The 17,680-nt window shown below is 36.7% G+C and overlaps 1 protein-coding gene across 5 annotated transcripts in view; it reads left to right on the forward strand.

Moving 5' to 3' along the window:
* KLHDC10 (kelch domain containing 10) overlaps nt 1–17,680 on the forward strand; it is a 59,213-nt gene that overhangs the window by 13,706 nt on the left and 27,827 nt on the right. For 3 of the 5 annotated variants that reach the window (XM_082632371.1, XM_082632365.1, XM_082632367.1), the window contains exon 2: nt 13,274–13,360. The exons of the other annotated variants lie outside the window; for them this stretch is intronic. In XM_082632371.1, coding sequence (XP_082488497.1) covers nt 13,274–13,360 — 87 coding nt within the window. The remainder of the gene's footprint in view (nt 1–13,273; nt 13,361–17,680) is intronic. 5 annotated transcript variants of the gene reach the window in all.

Raw genomic sequence — 17,680 nt, forward strand, 5'->3', positions numbered from 1 at the left:
CATTGTGCAATGCATAGTGAGAAATATTGCCAACTTACCCTTTAGTATCTGTGTTTTTAAAGTTTTCTTCAAGTTACAGAAATTAAAAACTCAAACTTATAGTTTATCTCTTTATCTTACTCAGCTTTCCCATCCAGCTAGTCTTTAAGTCCTTGTGTTTTATCCCCAAATAATATTCTTAGCTAAGCACTTTTATAAACATTTATTCATAACCTAATGAGGAGTAGGTAATGTTATCATCCCCTTTTCAAAGAGAAAGGAGCTGAGGCCCAGAGGATAAGACGTTGTCCAAGGCCATATAGCTAGCAAGGGACAGAGCCAGGATTTGGATACAGGATTTGGATTCAGCAGGGTGGTTCCAAAGTCCATGCTTTTAACCACTGTGCCGTCCTCGTCTCTGTTGCCTGTCCTTCCCAGTTCTGCTGTAATTCAGGCCTTCACTGCCTCAAATTGGACCATATTAATACAGGTATCCCCTGCTTTTACAAAGTTTGCTTTACGCTACTTCATTTTTTTTTTTTTTTTTGGCAGTACGTGGGCCTCTCACTGTTGTGGCCTCTCCCGTTGTGGAGCACAGGCTCCGGACGTGCAGGCTCAGCGGCCATGGCTCATGGGCCCAGCCGCTCCGTGGCATGTGGGATCCTCCCGGACCGGGGCACGAACCCGCGTCCCCTGCATTGGCAGGCAGACTCTCAACCACTGCGCCACCAGGGAAGCCCACACCACTTCATTTTTAAGAAAATATCTGTTTTCACTAACTGAAAGAAATCTGAAGAGGATTTTTACTTTTATAAAAAAAGGTGAAAAGCAAAAATTGGTTCAGCGTTTGTTTTGCAGCTAGCTGTTATAGAGGCAGGGCGCACCCCAAGCAGCATGAGTGGCCTCGCCAAGCTCCTACCCTGGGAACTGTACTCATCATCTCAGCATCGAGCTGTATAGCTTTGCACTGTGTCTGCGAGCATCTGTGCTTTTTCAGGGTTTATTTTGTGCATCGGTTAGCACAAAGGTAATTAAGGTAATTGCTTCTGTGCATTACACCATTTCGACTTAGGAAAGGTTTCATTAGGAACACTCTACTTTAGGATAACAGGGGAAACCTGTAATGTTTTTGTCATTCTCAGTCTTCCTATTTCATTCTGTATACTGAAACAAGATTAATCTTCCCAAAGCATAACTATGATTATTGCTTCCAAGATCAGAATCCTTAGTGGCTTCCTGTTGCATTTAGAATTCAGCTCGATCTAATACTCTTCCTTTTTATATATGCTATACTGTCAGTGAATTTGCTTCAAGCTTTATCTAAAGTGTGATCATTGAGTTTGTCTATAAGACTAGATAGTGAAATTAGAAGTAATTAAGCCAAAAAAAAATGAAGTAGATAGTCATTGGAGTTGAATGGTGCTTTTTGAAAAAGTTGTTTCCCTTTTTACCCACAGTAGTTCTTGCCATATGGTTTCATCAGCAAACTGTCAACTCAGTTAATTTGAATCAGATGTGTAATTAATCAAACCAAAGCCAACTGCAAACATCTTGGTGTCACATAAAATAAATTCCTTAAAACACACACAAACACACAAACTTGATGCAGGAATATGAATTTTATAATGTGAACTGTGTACCTTAGAAAGAGGTAATGTATTTAGCTTTAATAACGTGCATATACAAAAGAAAACACTGAGAAAACCATTCAGGGAGACAAATAACTTCTTAAAGCTACATTCAAAATCTTTTCTGTTCAATTATGATTTTAAGTCCAAAACTGATCTGTGCACTTATAGAAAAAATGCTTCAATGCAAATGTTCTTGTGAAATGTTATCTTTTGAAATTTTTGTTCTGAGTAAAGAATAGCTGTTATTTCCGGGGGTTTCCCTGGTGGCGCAGTGGTTGAGAGTCTGCCTGCCGATGCAGGGGACACGGGTTCGTGACCCGGTCCGGGAAGATCCCACATGCTGCGGAGCGGCTGGACCCGTGAGCCATGGCCGCTGGGCCTGCGCGTCCGGAGTCTGTGCTCCGCAACGGGAGAGGCCACAACAGTGAGAGGCCCGCATACCGCAAAAAAATAAAAAAATAAAAATAAAAATTTGTTATTTAGTGAATGTTTTGTTGCTTTTTGCCAGATTTAGTCCAACACAAGTTCTCATTGCCTTTGGTCAAGTCTAGGTATTTTTTTTGGAAGACAAAGCAGTTGCCAACAGAAAATGGCTACCTGAGAGAAGGGAAAGTGAGTTCATATAGAACAGTTGTGTCTTCACTTTCAAAACTGATCAGTTTTCTAGTCTTAATCAAGGAACAGAATGAATAGTAAAAGTAATAAATGACATTTCTGGATACAGTCTTTTAACTATTAGAATTTGTGGATTTCCTTCTCTTTAGTTTCTCAGTTTCACTTGCAGAAATAGGGTGGACTCTGTACCTCTAAAGAACTACCCATCTTTGGTGCTCCTTAAAGGAGGTTGCAAAATTTTAGATCAGTAGGCTTTGCCAAAATGTATTGATTTAAAAATCTGTTTTTCATATTTAATCTCCTACATCTATAGTCACCCAGTATATAGTCTTTTTTTTTTTTCTCTGTCTCTCAGGGATGTTTTTGGGGAGAGCGGTTATTCTCTGGAAACTCAAGTTATAGAGTGCAAGAAATCCAGAAGCAAGAAAAGATGAAATAATGTAGTCTGGCTCTTTGAGTGAATTTTTACTATAAATTTTTATTTCAGTAAATTAAGATTCAAATACATAGTTGTTAGTAAAGAAACTGATTGGGTTATTTTCCAGGGTTGTAGGATATATCCTATATGCTTTTTTTGTTTGCTTGTTAATGAAGTTCTGCTTGAGATAAAAAGGAAGGAGGCAATATTGAATTAAGAAAAACAGATCCTTTGGCTATGGCTTACATTTCATGACAGGCACACATTAACACAACATTGTAAATCAACTATACTTCAATTAACAAAAAAGAAGACAGGCACATTGACACAGGTAACATAGAGCACAAATGCAGACTTTTTCTTTTAATCTTAAATGTGGAAAACAACCTATAAGGAGTAAAAAAAAAAGTTTTAAGATTGACTTTTTATTTTTCCCTTTTCCCCTCTTCTAAAATTCCTTAGAATCATAAAATACTAAAATTGAAAAAGACATTGGAAGTCATCTTGCCTTATCTTCTACCCAGTGTGGGAATCCTTTCCACAATAGCTCTAATCTTTTTTTTTTAGCCTCTGTTTTAAAGAGGTCTACTTATTTTGACCTCTTAAATTAATGGACTGCCTATTTGTGGAGAGAGCTGTCAGATTATTTGTTGGCTCTAATTGTTGCCTTAAATTCAGCTGCAACTTTTTGAGTTTCTCCCAGTTGTGTCTTCTGGTAGAATATGGAATAAGGTTATTCCTTCTTCCATTTAACTACCTTTGAAAACAATTATAACATTCTGGGTCTAAATTCTTTTAATTTTTTAACTTGGAGTCCCTCAATTCACAAGTCTGTGAATAGTCTTCAGAGGATTATATCGTATGTAAAATTGTGAGCATATATGTGCATTTTTTCTGGGAAGAGAGCCAATAAGTCTTATTAGTCTCAATAGAACCTGATTCCCTACCAAAGTTAATATATCAGACCTACTGGGATGGACCTGGTAATCTGCTTTTTTTTGTTTTTGTTTTTATATTTTTTAATAAGCTTACAACGAGCCATCTAGTCAGCATCTCAGGAACCATTGCACTGGGTAAGTTCTAAGATTCTTAGAGCATTTCTGATTCCACTGAAAATTGTAGAATTTTTAGAGCTTTAGAGACCATCTAGTATACATATAGTTTGTGGTGTGCTTATAGTTAATTCTTCGTATCAAAAGATTAAACTGGTCCCAAAGGGTGGGGTTTTTATTTAAAACTTTATTTCAAAGTCTTGGCAGCAATTCATAAACATTAGGAATGTGATGGTGCTATTTTAAGTCAGGAGTATTCCTAGAATTTTTGTTTGTTAGTCCCGATTTAATATTTTAATCTAACACAGGTTTATGAATTATAATACTTTTTGATTAATTTTTAATCTGTAAAATTTTTAGCCTCTTTCGTTTTTACTATTTCTAAGGAAGGATAGTATAACTTAGAATTCAGTCATTTATGAACAGTGGTTTCAGTATCACATCTGCCTTTTGGAACAGTTTGAGCCTGATAAAACTCCTCCTGTGCTCTCTCCCTCCCCCAAAGACAAAACTACTCACCCACCCTACAAGTCTGTTTTTTTCAGTAAAGTCATACTTTAATAACTAACGATATAAATCAAAATGACAAAGAATATCTTAAGGTTTGAAGATGTTTCTCAATGTGCTGTGATTACTTCATTTTTATAGGAGGAAAGAAGTCTATGATAGGCTATGACTTACTATGGTTTTTATTCCTTTATTTTTTAAATATTTATTTATTTATTTGGTTGCACCGGGTCTTAGTTGTGGCTCGCGGGCTCCTTAGTTGCGGCACATGGGCTCCTTAGTTGAGGCTTGTCAGCTCCTTAATTGCAGCTCGCCAGCTCCTTAGTCGTAGCACATAGGCTCCTTAGTTGTAGCATGCAAACTCTTAGTTGTGGCATGCATGTGGGATCTAGTTCCCTGACCAGGGATCGAACCCGGGGCCTGTGCATTGGGAGCGTGGGGTCCCATCCACTGTGCCACCAGGGAAGTCCCTGGTTTTTATTCTTAATTAAGTGGCAGTATAATGATACCGTTGGCTCTTTGTATCCACGGGTTCCGTATTCATGGATTCAGCCAACCTCAGATCAAAAATATTTGGGGAAAATAAAAGTTCCAAATAGCAAAAATTGAATTTGCTGCACTCCAGCAGCTATTTACAGATCATTTACATTGTATTTACAACTACTTACATAGCATTTACATTGTATTATAAGTAATCTAGAGAGGATTTAAAGTATACTGGAGAATGTGCAAGTAGCTTGTGTGGAAACACTTAGCTATGTTATAGAAGAAGAGACTTGGGCATCCTCAGATTTTGGTATCCTCGGGGGTCCTGGAACCAATCCCCAGTGGATACCAAGGGATGACTGTATAATGGAGAATAATACCAGAATCTTGGGAGAGGAGAGCAACTTCTTTAGGGAGTTGGGAGAGTGTACCTTTGGTTGGGAATTACTGCCATAGTATTCATTCATTCATTCATTTAATAAGTATTTATCAAGTGCCTCTGTTAGACATACTTTTTCAGGTGCCAAATTGAATTGTGACTATGAGCATTATTGTGAGTGGTTAAGAGTGATTTGGATCCAAACTGCATGGGTTTGAATCCCAGAGTTTTTACTTGCTTACTTAGCTAAGTGACCTTGGTCAAATTACTTAATCTCTCTATGTCTTAGTTTTCTCATCTGTAAATTGGGGATCATAATTTTATCTAAGAGTTGTGGTGAGGATTTAAATGAGTTCTTGGGACAGTATTTTTATTAAGGAATGCAGCTGTTTTCACACACATAAACATACACATATATAATGCCATGACTAATTAAACCATAACAGTACAATATTGCACTGTAATTCATATTTTGATTTGTATTAATTTATACACCACTTTGTTTCAAAAAGGATTTGAGATAGAACCGAAGCCTCCTGAGGAATACTCTATACCCGAGCAGCACAGCAGAACTAAGATATGGGTTCAGATCTTATTTTGAAAGGTAAAGGCAGAAATTTAAAAATGAGCGTATATAAGTGCTAGGAATAGATACTCAATAAATGTTATTTCTCTTATGTTTGAAAGAAAGTCATTCACTTAGCAAGTTGGTCACTGCCAGCCCAAAGTGTGCCATGGTGCATGTAGACATAGTTCTGTGAGTACATTGGGCAGCAGAGTGCAGGCTGGATTTTAGTCCCCATTTAGCCACTTGGCATGGAGCTCCTGTGCAGTAGGCAGTCTGCACAACCGTGCAGTGATTCTGAATACAGTGTTAATTTGCTTCTCTTTTGAAATTCTTTATAGATACTGAATTGTATAATGCAGTAGCACCATATCACCTAAACCAGAATTCTTAGGTCATGTTCTCTATCAATAGTTCTAATTGTTAAAATATTCATAATTGTTTCAGATATGTCATTTTGAATACAATCTGCCCCATATCAACATAGTCAGGTTTTTTTCTCTGCATTTTGGTTTTTATTTATTTAATTTTTCATACTTTTTACTTTAAGGTATTGTAGATTTATAATGGAATTGTAAGAAATAATACAGAGAGATTCATACACCCTTCATTCAGTTTCCCAGATGATATCTTGTTACTACTGCACAGTAACACAACCAGGAAATTGACATTGATACCATCAACTTACTTTACTCAGATTTCATGAGTTTTACATGCATTAATTTGTGTGTGTGTCTGTGCATGTGTTTGTATTGAGTTCTGTGTAATTTTATCACATGTATAGATTTGCATGGCCACCTAGACAAGATATGGAACAGACCCATTTACAAGGGTCCCTCATGTGCCCTTGTTTAGGCACAGCCACCTCCCCCTGGCAAGCCCCTGGCAACCACTAATCTTCTCCATCTCTATAATTTTGTGTTTTCAATAATGTTATATAAGTGGAATCATGTAACCTTTTGACATTGGCTTTCTTTAGTCAGCATAATTCCCTTGAGAGCCATTCAAGTTATTGCCCCCATCAATTGTTAGTTCATTGATAACTGAGTAGTGTGCCATGGTATGGGTGAACCACAGTTCATTTACCCATTCTGATTCATTGGAAGGTTGTTGTCAGGTTTTGGCTATTATGAATGAACTTTCTATGAACATTTATTTATTTATTTATTTATTTTAAATCTTTTTAAAATTTTTTATTTATTTATTTTTGGGTGTGTTGTGTCTTCATTGCTGCGCATTGTCTTTCTCTAGTTGCGGTGAGTGGGGGCTACTCTTTGTTGCAGTGCATAGGCTTCTCATTGCTGTGGCTTCTCTTGTTGTGGAGCACGGGCTCTAGAGCGCGGGCTCAGTAGTTGTGATGCACGGGCTTAGGTGCTCTGCGGTATGGGGGATCTTCCTGGACCAGGGCTCGAACCTTGTGTCCCCTGCACTGGCAGGCAGATTCTTAACCACTGCGCCACCAGGGAAGTCCCTCTATGAACATTTACGTACAAGGTTTTGTGTAAGCATAAGTTTCTTTTTTCCCCCAGTTGGCTTGGTGTTGAATTTTATCAAATGCTTTTTCTGTATTTATTGAGATGATTGCATAGTTTTTCTCTTTACTCTGTTTTTGTGGTGAATTATACTGATTTTTGAATGTTATAACAGCCTCACATTTTTGGAACAAATTTCACTTGGCCATGATGTATTATTCTTTTTATGTAACTTTGATTTGATAATATTTTGTTTAGAATTTCTGTGCCTATGTTTATAAAGGATGTTGACCTGTAATGATCTTTAATGTCTTTATCAGATTTTGATATCAGGGTTCTACTAGTTTCATAAATGAGTTTCTCTATTCTCTGAAAGCATTTGTGTCTTTAAATGTTTGGAGTGAAGCCATCTTAAATTTTTTACATAATACTTAAATTTATATTTTCTATCAGTATCTGTATTAATCACTTTCTGTATCTTTCTTCTGAACAAGACAAGGACTTTACCATTCACCTGCTTTCCCTTCTCCAGCCCTTCTTCTTACCCTCATAATTATTCCTGTCGGTATCACTGAGATTACGGTTTTGAATGTTAGTAAGATTTTGTGTTTTGTTTTGTTTTCCAGTCAGCACTTATTTAAACTTACTTTACTGATTTCTCTGCTTACTCTTTTCTTATACCTTGATTATTATTCTTGGATTTTTTTTTTAATTCCAGATGTATATCTTTGAGTAATTCGTTCACTAGAACTCTGAGGGAAGCAAAAATTTTGTGTCCTTGTACATTCAAAAATGTCTTGGGAATTCCCTGGCCGTCCACTGATTAGGACTCTGCACTTCCACTGCAGGGGGCACAGATTTGATCCCTGGTCGGGGAACTAAGATCCTGCAAGCCATGTAGCACGGCCAAAAAAAAAAAAGTCTTCATTTCACTCCCACAATTGACTGAGAGTTTGAGTAGATACAGAATTCTAGGTTTAAAAGTATATCTAGTTGTCCCAGGGCCATCTGTTGAAAAGACTATGCTTTCCCCGTTGAGTAATCTTGTCACCCTTGTCAAAAATCAATTGACCATAAGTCTATTCTATGGGGATATATGTATATGTATAGCTGATAAACTTTGTTATAAAGCAGAAGCTAACACACCATTGTAAAGCAATTATACTGATGTTAAAAAAAATCAATTGACCATAGATACATGGGTTTACTTGTAGACCCTTCAATTTCTGTCCCATTAATATACATGTCTGTCCTTATGCCAGGACCACAGTTGTTTTTTTGTTTTTTTGTGTGGTATGCGGGCCTCTCACTGTTGGGGCCCCTCCCGTTGCGGGGCACAGGCTCCGGACGCGCAGGCTCAGCGGCCATGGCTCACGGGCCCAGCCGCTCCGCGGCATGTGGGATCTTCCCAGACCGGGGCACGAACCCATGTCCCCTGCATCAGCAGGTGGACTCTCAACCGCTGCGCCACCAGGGAATCCCCCAGGACTACAGTTTTGAATACTATATCTTTTTAGTAAGTTTTGACACCAGGAAATGTGAGTCTTCCAATTTAGTTCTTTTTCAAGATTGTTTTGGTTTTCTGGTTTCCTTGTGTTTCTTTTTTTTTTTTTTTTTAATAAATTTATTTATTTATTTATTTTTGGCTGCGTTGGGTCTTCGTTGCTGTGAGCGGGCTTCCTCTAGTTGGGGCGAGCGGGGGCTACTCTTCATTGCGGTGCACAGGCTTCTCATTGCGGTGGCTTCTCTTGTTGCAGAGCACGGGGTCTAGGCATGCGGGCTTCAGTAGTTGTGGCTCATGGACTCTAGAGTGCAGCAGGCTCAGTAGTTGTGGCACACGGGCTTAGTTGCTCCGCGGCATGTGGGATCTTCCCCGGACCAGGGATTGAACCCGTGTCCCCTGCATTGGCAGGCGGACTCCCAACCACTGCGCCACCAGGGAAGTCCCTCCTTGTGTTTCTGTATGAAGTTTCAGATTAGCTTGTCCGTTTCTACAAAAAAAGGCAGGTGGCGTTTTGATAGTAGTTGCTCAATCCCCTTTTATATCTTAACTTCTTAAAATGCTTCCCACCTCTTTTTCCTTCTATACTATATTCTGGTGCATTTCTTGGCTCCATTTTTTAGATTACTAATTTAATTTGTTCTTTATTTTTTTCAGTCCTTAATCAGTTTTTTTATTTAAATGATCAAAATTAACTTCTAAGAGTTCCAATTTATTTCTTTTAAAATAAATGTATTATCATCTTGCATATCTCAGGACAGTAATTGTACCTAATCTAAGGTTTTATTCTATTTAATTTGTCAACTCTCTTTCTTTGGGTATGAGTTCTGCTTATCACATTAATAACTTTTTCATGTTTGAGTCTTGGTTTTGTGCTCATTCACCTTTATTTGAGAGTCCTTGTTAGCCTTCCTGTGAATGTTACATATGTTTATTGCAGCAGGTCTCCACTGACTGTGGGTAGAGGTGGAATGTGCAATGAGAGAGAGTGTACCAATTGCCAGACTTCTTTAGTGTCTGTCCCCTCTTTTTCCTGGGATTTAATATCCACCCAGGGCTCTGTCCTGTCTTTCTGATCCAAGGGTTTATACTCATTGTTCCTACCTGGGGAGTGACACCTTTCTTGTTTGATGCCACTGTTCCCATCTAGGAGCAAATTATGTACCTCTATTCTATAATGCTTGAACCAAAATGGTAAATGGTGGGAGAGGTTGACCTGCTTTGTAACTTCCATGCCACCCCCTAACCAGTTATGCTGTAAATTCTATAAATTATTTCAGTTCTTTCTGCTGTCTTCCACCTCTGGGCTTAGTTTACTCTGAGGGCTGTTCAGATCACTTGCAATAGCCCTCTACTCTGGGTGTATAGCACTGTGGTTTCCTTCTTTAAGCTGATTCTGTCAGCCTTACATCTTTCAGTGATTGACTAAGACCATTTCTTGCTTTCTTTTGATTATAATTTTTTTAAAATGGCTTTTGTGTTACTTGTGGGGCTTTGGGGAGAGGGGAGCTTGCTTGCAGTGTGCTCAGCCTACCACCTTGACTGTCAATGACTATGTCATATGTATAGTGAAGTAAATAAAAATGAAAAATTGAAAAGCAAAAAATAAAATATTGATGAAATGATTGAAAAAATTATGGTTTTTGTTTTGAAGAGTATAAGCAATCACAAATGAACATTGGCATTCAAATATATAAAAATTAAAGCTTCAAGAACAAATATATTTTTCAGGAATATATTTACATGAAATTGAAGAGGCATATATATGCTATGTTGCTGGTTTCTCTTTTTTTCTGCTCTTTGGCTGAAGGAAGAAAATATGGATTCTGAACTTAGTGCCTACTTTGGGTGAATAACCTCTGTAGAGTCAACATTAGCCTATGCCTGTGACAGACTTACGTTGGTTGCTGAGAGAAAAGCAGGCCAAAGATGTTTGACAGAGCTCTGAGAAAACATCAGAAAGGATTTTTGAGTACAACTTTGGTTCAGTAATTTTCAGTATTTCTCCCTCACTGTTATCTAAATTTGTTTTATATTTTTCCATTATAAAACAATATGTCTTAGAATTTTTGGATAATATAAAAGGGGTGATAATCCTCAACCTGAATCATAACCAATGTTAATACTTTGGTATGTTTCTTTATAGTATTTTCTTATCATAGCTTCAAAAAAAAATTAAAGTAATATGGTATTGTTTTTTTTTCCAGTCCAAAAGTAATGCCTACTCAATGAGAAAGCTTGGAAAATAAACACCAGCACTAAGGAGAAAAAAACAAAATCACTCATAATAACTGCCCAAAGATAACCACAATTAAAATTTGATGTATATCCTGCCTGTATTTTTCATGAATATATACTTTTTTCTTTGTTGATATGGTATCATGCACTGCTACTATTTTGTACCTTGCACCTTTCATTTGCAATATATTGTGAATGTTTTCTCATGTTAGTAAATATTCTTGTATGTACTTTTTTTAGTGGTATGTAGAATATGAATATATTTAAATGTTTATTTAGCATACTTAACCATCTCCCTATCATTGGACACTGAAAGTGTTTCTAATTTTTTACCATTATAAATAATATCGTAGTATGTATCTTTGTCCATACATCTTTCCATGCATCTATGATTATTTCTTTAGGAATAAATTCCTAGAAGTGGAATAGCTGGGTCAAAGGGTATGTACATTTTAATGCTTTTGATACATAAAAATGTCAAATTTTAAGCTAATCACTTGTTATATTCTGTCTTGTATTGCTATCTAATTGTTTTATGTGTTTGTCTTGTCTCCCTAATTAGAATATAAACTTCTTGAGGGCAAGGGAAGTTTCTTATACATCTTATGTATCCTTTGATAGTGTGGTTGACAATGTTGGACTTATGAGTGATAGACAAATATTGTATTGATTTAAAGCTGTGCTTCTCCAGTCTTTGGATGTCATAAACCTACAAATTTAAATATGTGTATATTTTGGGGATACACATAGGCTTGCAAGTTTTTTATTTTTCCAAGAAAGAATATTAAAAAACAAAATCAAGTACCATTTTCTATCACCTTCATCTCTTAAAATAAAAGAATATTTAATAACAAAAGTTTCTAATTTCTGAAAAAAGGACAGACTTTTAAATGGAACATTTTAGCATTTTTAAAAACTCATTGCCTTGTCCATATTTTTCTCATTTTGTGTTGGACTGGTGAATCTTCACCTTAGCCCACCAGTGGTCTGTAGACCAGCATTTGGGAACTACTGATTTAAAAGACTTGGAGGATAAACCCTTTTGCAACTCTTTTGCAAAATAATTCTTTCCCTTGCTCATGAGTCTGTCTCTGCCGCAATATTAAGTATACATGTGCAGGTAATGCTGTTTCATTACACTGAATTTATGTATCTCTATGTACAAGTGCTATAGTAAACAGACCAGACCTTGCTGATGAACATCTCAGATATTTCCAATTGCCAGAACCAAAAACTATATGCTTTCCAAGGAATTTGAGACAGGTTAAGTGTGGTATAGTAGAAAGAAGGCAGGTATTAGAGTCAAACTGCCCAGGCTTGACTCCTGGCTTTGGCATTAAGTCACTTAATTTTTTTTTAGCTTCCTTACTTGTAAAATTAAGATGATACTATCTTCCTCAAAGTGTTTTTATAGGCCCTGTTATAGCAATTACTTCACTGTAATGTAATTATTAGTTTAGGCATCTGCCTTCCTCACAAGACCATGAGTTCTTGAGGCTAGGAGTCATATCCTCCTTTGGCTACCGTGGAGCCTAGCCTAGGGCTCAAGGCATAGCAGGTGCTTAATGAAATGACTGTTGAATCCATACAGGATTGTTGTGAGGATCAAATGAGATAATACTTGTCGAAGCTGTTTTAAACTTTAAATTCTATACCAGTGTTAATTGTTTTTATTGCTTGTAAGCTGTCTTTGGGAGCTATCAAACCTTTGGGAAGAGACAAAATTATCCCATTTAACACTTCTACTATGCTTTGCATTTTTCTTCTGTTATAAGAAAACAAGTTTTAATTGGGGTTAATGTGCAGTTAATTTGCTTCCTGTGAAGGCAGAGGAATTTCCTTTTTTTTCTCCCCCTACAGTGGAAGTGTCACGATATTAAATGTTTGTTTTATTTGGTTGCTACCACACAATTTTAATTATAGCAAGATCAGCTTATTTCATATTTAAAGAATGGTGCCCATTGCTTTATCCTCTTAACCATATAACTGATAAAAGAATACCAAACCTGGAAGAGGACAGGAGCCTACGTTATGCCAAACTAATTTTAGTCAGAGCTCCCTTTTTAACATTCACTGACTTGTAAAAATGTCATCGTTTCTAATCTGTTTCTAAAGCTCCTGGTGAATTTTTGCCACAAGATGGCATTGGTGATTATTGAATGCATGTCTGTTGAACCAGAATTCCGCAAAATGGTGCACATAATTGTTCTTATTCTTTTGGGGATGAGTTGAAAACCTTCATCACTGCTTATATATTAATTAAATTTTGTTTTGACTTCCAAAACAGGGTAAATGCTACTTTACATCACTTCTTTCTGTATTCAAGTATTGTTTTGTTTCCTGTTTTTCTGTCTTTATAACTACAGTTACTATGTATTATTTGCCATGTGTTGTATGTGTCTGACTTATTGCTGATAATTGTGGTAACAGGTAAGAAGAAAATACGATGGGACCCAGTTAGGAGGCGCTTCATTCAGTCCTGTCCCATCATAAGGATCCCTAACAGGTTTTTGAGAGGTGGGTGATAACTAGCAAGAGATCTGTGCTTCGTATGGGTTAAAGGGAACTTTGAATGAATTTTCTAAACTCAAAACTCTGGTTTTTAAAAATTGTCTAAACAGCTAAAATTGGATGAAAGAAAATCTAGAATTTAATTTTAAACCTGTGTTTCATAGTGACCACTGTTGGAATTGTAATTATAAGTTTTAGGAAGTTAGAATCACTTAATGTGTATTAGGTCGTAGAAATAAATCATCTCATTGATGTCAGTATTATTCCACTGTAAACATATTAAAAAGAACTTTGAATAATTTATAAAATATGGGGTATGGGAAATAATTTTCTAAATATGATTTTAAGAAAGAAATAAAATTTATCTGAGTATAAAACTAAAAACCTCTTATGTCAGAAACCATAAATAAAAAGATAAAAGGGGGAAATATTTGTAACAAATGGTTAATGTCATGAATATATAAAGAGCTCTTATAAATCAATAGTTTAAAAGCAAATACCCACTAGAAAAATAGGTAAAAGAACATGAATAATCAATTTGTAAAAAAGAAAGGTCAATAAATATGAACAAATGTTTATTTTCACTATTGTTATAAACATAATTAAAATAATAAGGTTATCATTTTTACCTATTAGATTGGCAAAGACTAAAAATAAGAATAGTCAGTGTTGCAAGGGTATGGGGAAATGAAGCTCATATATTGAAGGAAGTGTAAATTTGACACAGCCTTTCTGGATTTAATTTGGCAATATGTATCAAAAGCCTTGAAAATGTTCACATCCTTTGACCTAGTAATTCTTACTTTTAGAAATGTTTCATTCTTTCTATTTTTTACTTCTTCTAGTAAAACATACTCCCTACTGAAGAAAGAAAATCTCAGAAGAGGGTTGAAAACTCTGGTTCATACTGTTTTTCTAGATATAATAAATTGTAAGACAAGCGTTTTTTTTTTTTTTTCTTTTTGCGGTATGCGGGCCTCTCACTGTTGTGGCCTCTCCCGTTGCGGAGCACAGGCTCCGGATGCGCAGGCCCAGCGGCCATGGCTCACGGGCCCAGCCGCTCCGCGGCATATGGGATCCTCCCAGACCGGGGCACGAACCCGTATCCCCTGCATCGGCAGGCGGACTCTCAACCACCGCGCCACCAGGGAGGCCCAAGACAAGCGTTTTTAATGTTATAGTTTAGACCTTATTATTTATAAGCCAGTGTATCTAATTTTGACTGAAGAGATTATTTTAGGAAAAACAAAAAGACTAGAGAAAAGACCTGCAGCAGCTAAAGATGTTTCTATATCTAGTGCCTAACCTATTTTTAGTGACCAAGGTCCAGATCATGAAAAAAATAAAATCTAGCCTAAATAGGTCAAGATAAGATACTTAGGGTGCTATGCTACCTTTTATTTTATTTTATTTTATATCATTTGGCCACGCCATGTGGCTTGTGGGATCTTAGTTCCCTGACCAGGGATTGAACCCGGGCCATGGAAGTTAAGAGACCAAGTGCTAATCACTGGACCGCCAGGGAATTCCTGCTATGCTACCTTTTAGCATAAATAATTTTATTGATAGAAACTAATAGGTAATTTTAGTGTTATGTGACAAAAAAACCATTGTGCACACATAACCAAGCAGTACGTCTAATTTGATAAAATTTTTTCTTTTTTCTATTTAAAAATTAGAATACTAATGTTTTGATTTACAATGAGAAGGCTAACTTGGGGACTGACTAAATTTAAGTATAATTAAGAAATTGTTTAACTAGGATGTAAAATTCAATGTAATATCAGTTTTGTACAAATATAAACATAAAAAACAAAGGAAATAGTGAAATAACATTATATCTGGATGGTGGGATTTTATTTTCTTTATATTCTCTGTTTTTCAATATTTTAATCATGGAAAAAAGAGATTAGCACAGGTAAGTTTCATATCTTTGGTTATTTTCGTAAGCCCTAAATTGCCTCAAAAAATTGCTGAGGAAGATGGTCTCTGACAGTGCTGAGAAGAGTGAGGCGGGAGTAAACTCAGCATTAGCAACAGCAAGATCACCAGTGACCGCTTCTAGATCAGTGGCCTTGTCTTAGTCCTCACCTTCTTTGACCTGTTTGTAGTGTTTGATCTGTTGACCACCTGTACCTTCTTAAAGTTTTCTCTTCTTTTGGGTTATACTTTGCTGTACAATCTGAGATGTTTTCTTCCTGCCTCTTTGATTGTTCATTCTGTTTCCTTTACTGGCTTCTCTCTTCCTACTCACTAAAGATGGGTATTGCTCCAACGTTCTGTCCTCTCCATTATCTCCTTTGGTTATCTCATCAGATTTCACAGACTTAACTAACCTCGTTCGTTCGTTTGTTCATGCTTTCATTCTTTCAGTATTTTTTGATTGCCTCCTGTGTAACAGGCTTTGTGCTAGTTCAATCATCTAGATTATAGAGAATCAAGTAAAGAAACAATTACAGAATAATTTGAGTGTAATTCTTTGTGATAAGGGTCCTGATGAGTTAGTGTGGTATGGGAGCACACAGAAGAGGTACCTGCCTCAGCCTGTGGGAAGGACAGGGGAAGATAAGTAGCCATCAGAATGACTTTTCAGAAGAGATGTATCGAGTAGTCTGAGTATGTGTTAACAGGGGAAGGTTGGAACATCTCAAACCACAAGGACCAAACAGCTTAAATAAAGGCAGTTAGGCAAAACAGAGCACGGTCTTTCAGAGAACTGTAGGAAGTTGGGCAGAGTGGGAAAGAGTGTGGAAAGAAGAAGCTGGAGAGGGCCCAGATCAAGTGGAGCACCACCCAAGGGGAGTTTTCAGGATCCGTTTATATTTAATTAATGAAGAGATTTTATTGGAAGACCAGCTAGGGTTATTAGAGTTATCAAGGTGAGAAATGATAGAGGCTGCAGCTAAGGTAGTTATATTTAGTAGGAAGAGAGAGTAGGTAATTGATTTGAAATATAAGGAAGTGGAATTAGATGAGACTTGATGACCAATTCAGGAGGAGGAGGGAAAAGTCAAGAAAGCTTCCAGCTTTCTGTGTGGACCATTTTCTCTTTACCAGGTATTATATAGATGGATGGAAGAGCAGATTGAGGGAAAAGATGATAAATTCAGTTTAATCTCCCCAAGCCAATAATAGCATATCCTTGAACACTCAGTCTATGAGTTATTTCTAGAGAAACCTCCTTGGAAGGCTTGTCTCTTTGTTTTGATTGCACCCTCTGTGTATCTGCCTGTATCATAACACTTACCACACTGAATTATAGTCATTTGTTTACTTGTTCCTGCCTGCCATAGACTGTAAGCTCTGTAAGGGCAGGGACAGTGGGACAGTGCCTTTCATTTCTTTATCTCCAGTTTGTAGCACAGTGCATGTAGTAGGTATATCATATATATTTGAGTTGAACTGAATTATTTGTAAGGCTGCTGTCAGGGAATAGGATGGGACTAAAATTTTAGTACATCCTCAACTTCTCTCTGGTGGTGGTGACAGTAAACTAATAAGTTGCTGAGAATACGAAACTAATAAGTTGCTGAGAATACGAAAATGCTATTTAGTGTTTCCTTAGATTTTTAAAACAACTTATCTATACTTTTGAAATTGCCACTTTCAAGCCTCTCGTTTTGGAACTCCTACACATTATCTCTTTTGATTCTGATTAAACAGTTTCATAGGGCTCATTTTCTGTCGCTAGATTCCTTCACTAGATCCTGCATATTCTCTAAAAGATGTTGCTACCCGTTATAAGTGGTGTGAAAACAATATCAGTATAGTGAAAACAGTGTGTTTTCATTACAAAATGATAGACTGCTTACACCCATTTACCCTCCATACTTCTCACTTATTACTGAAAATGACAAAGCAGACCTACAAAAAAGAATGAATCATAATTATATTGAAAAACAGAAAAGGGAGGCTTTGAAGCCAGATTACCTATGTCTGAATCCAGGCTCTGCCATTTACCAACTGTGTGACTTTAGACAAGTTGCCTATTCTTTTTTTTTTTTTTTGCCTCAGTTTCCTCATCTGTAAAATTAGGATGATGATAATAGTACCAACCTCCTAGGTTTGTTGTGAGTATCAAGAGAGGTAATATGTGCAAAGCACTTAGAAGAGTTTTTACATTTAGCCAATGTTTTTTTTCCCATAATTGAAAACTTTTAGTTATCAGAAACAAAGTCAGCATAACAAGCCAAATTAATTGCCTTAACTCTAGCTTGTCAACTAGCTAAAGACCAGGATAACAGATATTTCTACTGACAGTCTGTTTAGCCAATGTTGACTTAATGTTAGCTGCTGTCATTCTTGCTATTGTTATAATACCAGAAA

Source organism: Mesoplodon mirus, assembly GCF_964341445.2.
Source record: "Mesoplodon mirus genome assembly, chromosome: 9".
Classification (NCBI taxonomy): Eukaryota; Metazoa; Chordata; class Mammalia; order Artiodactyla; family Ziphiidae; genus Mesoplodon; species Mesoplodon mirus.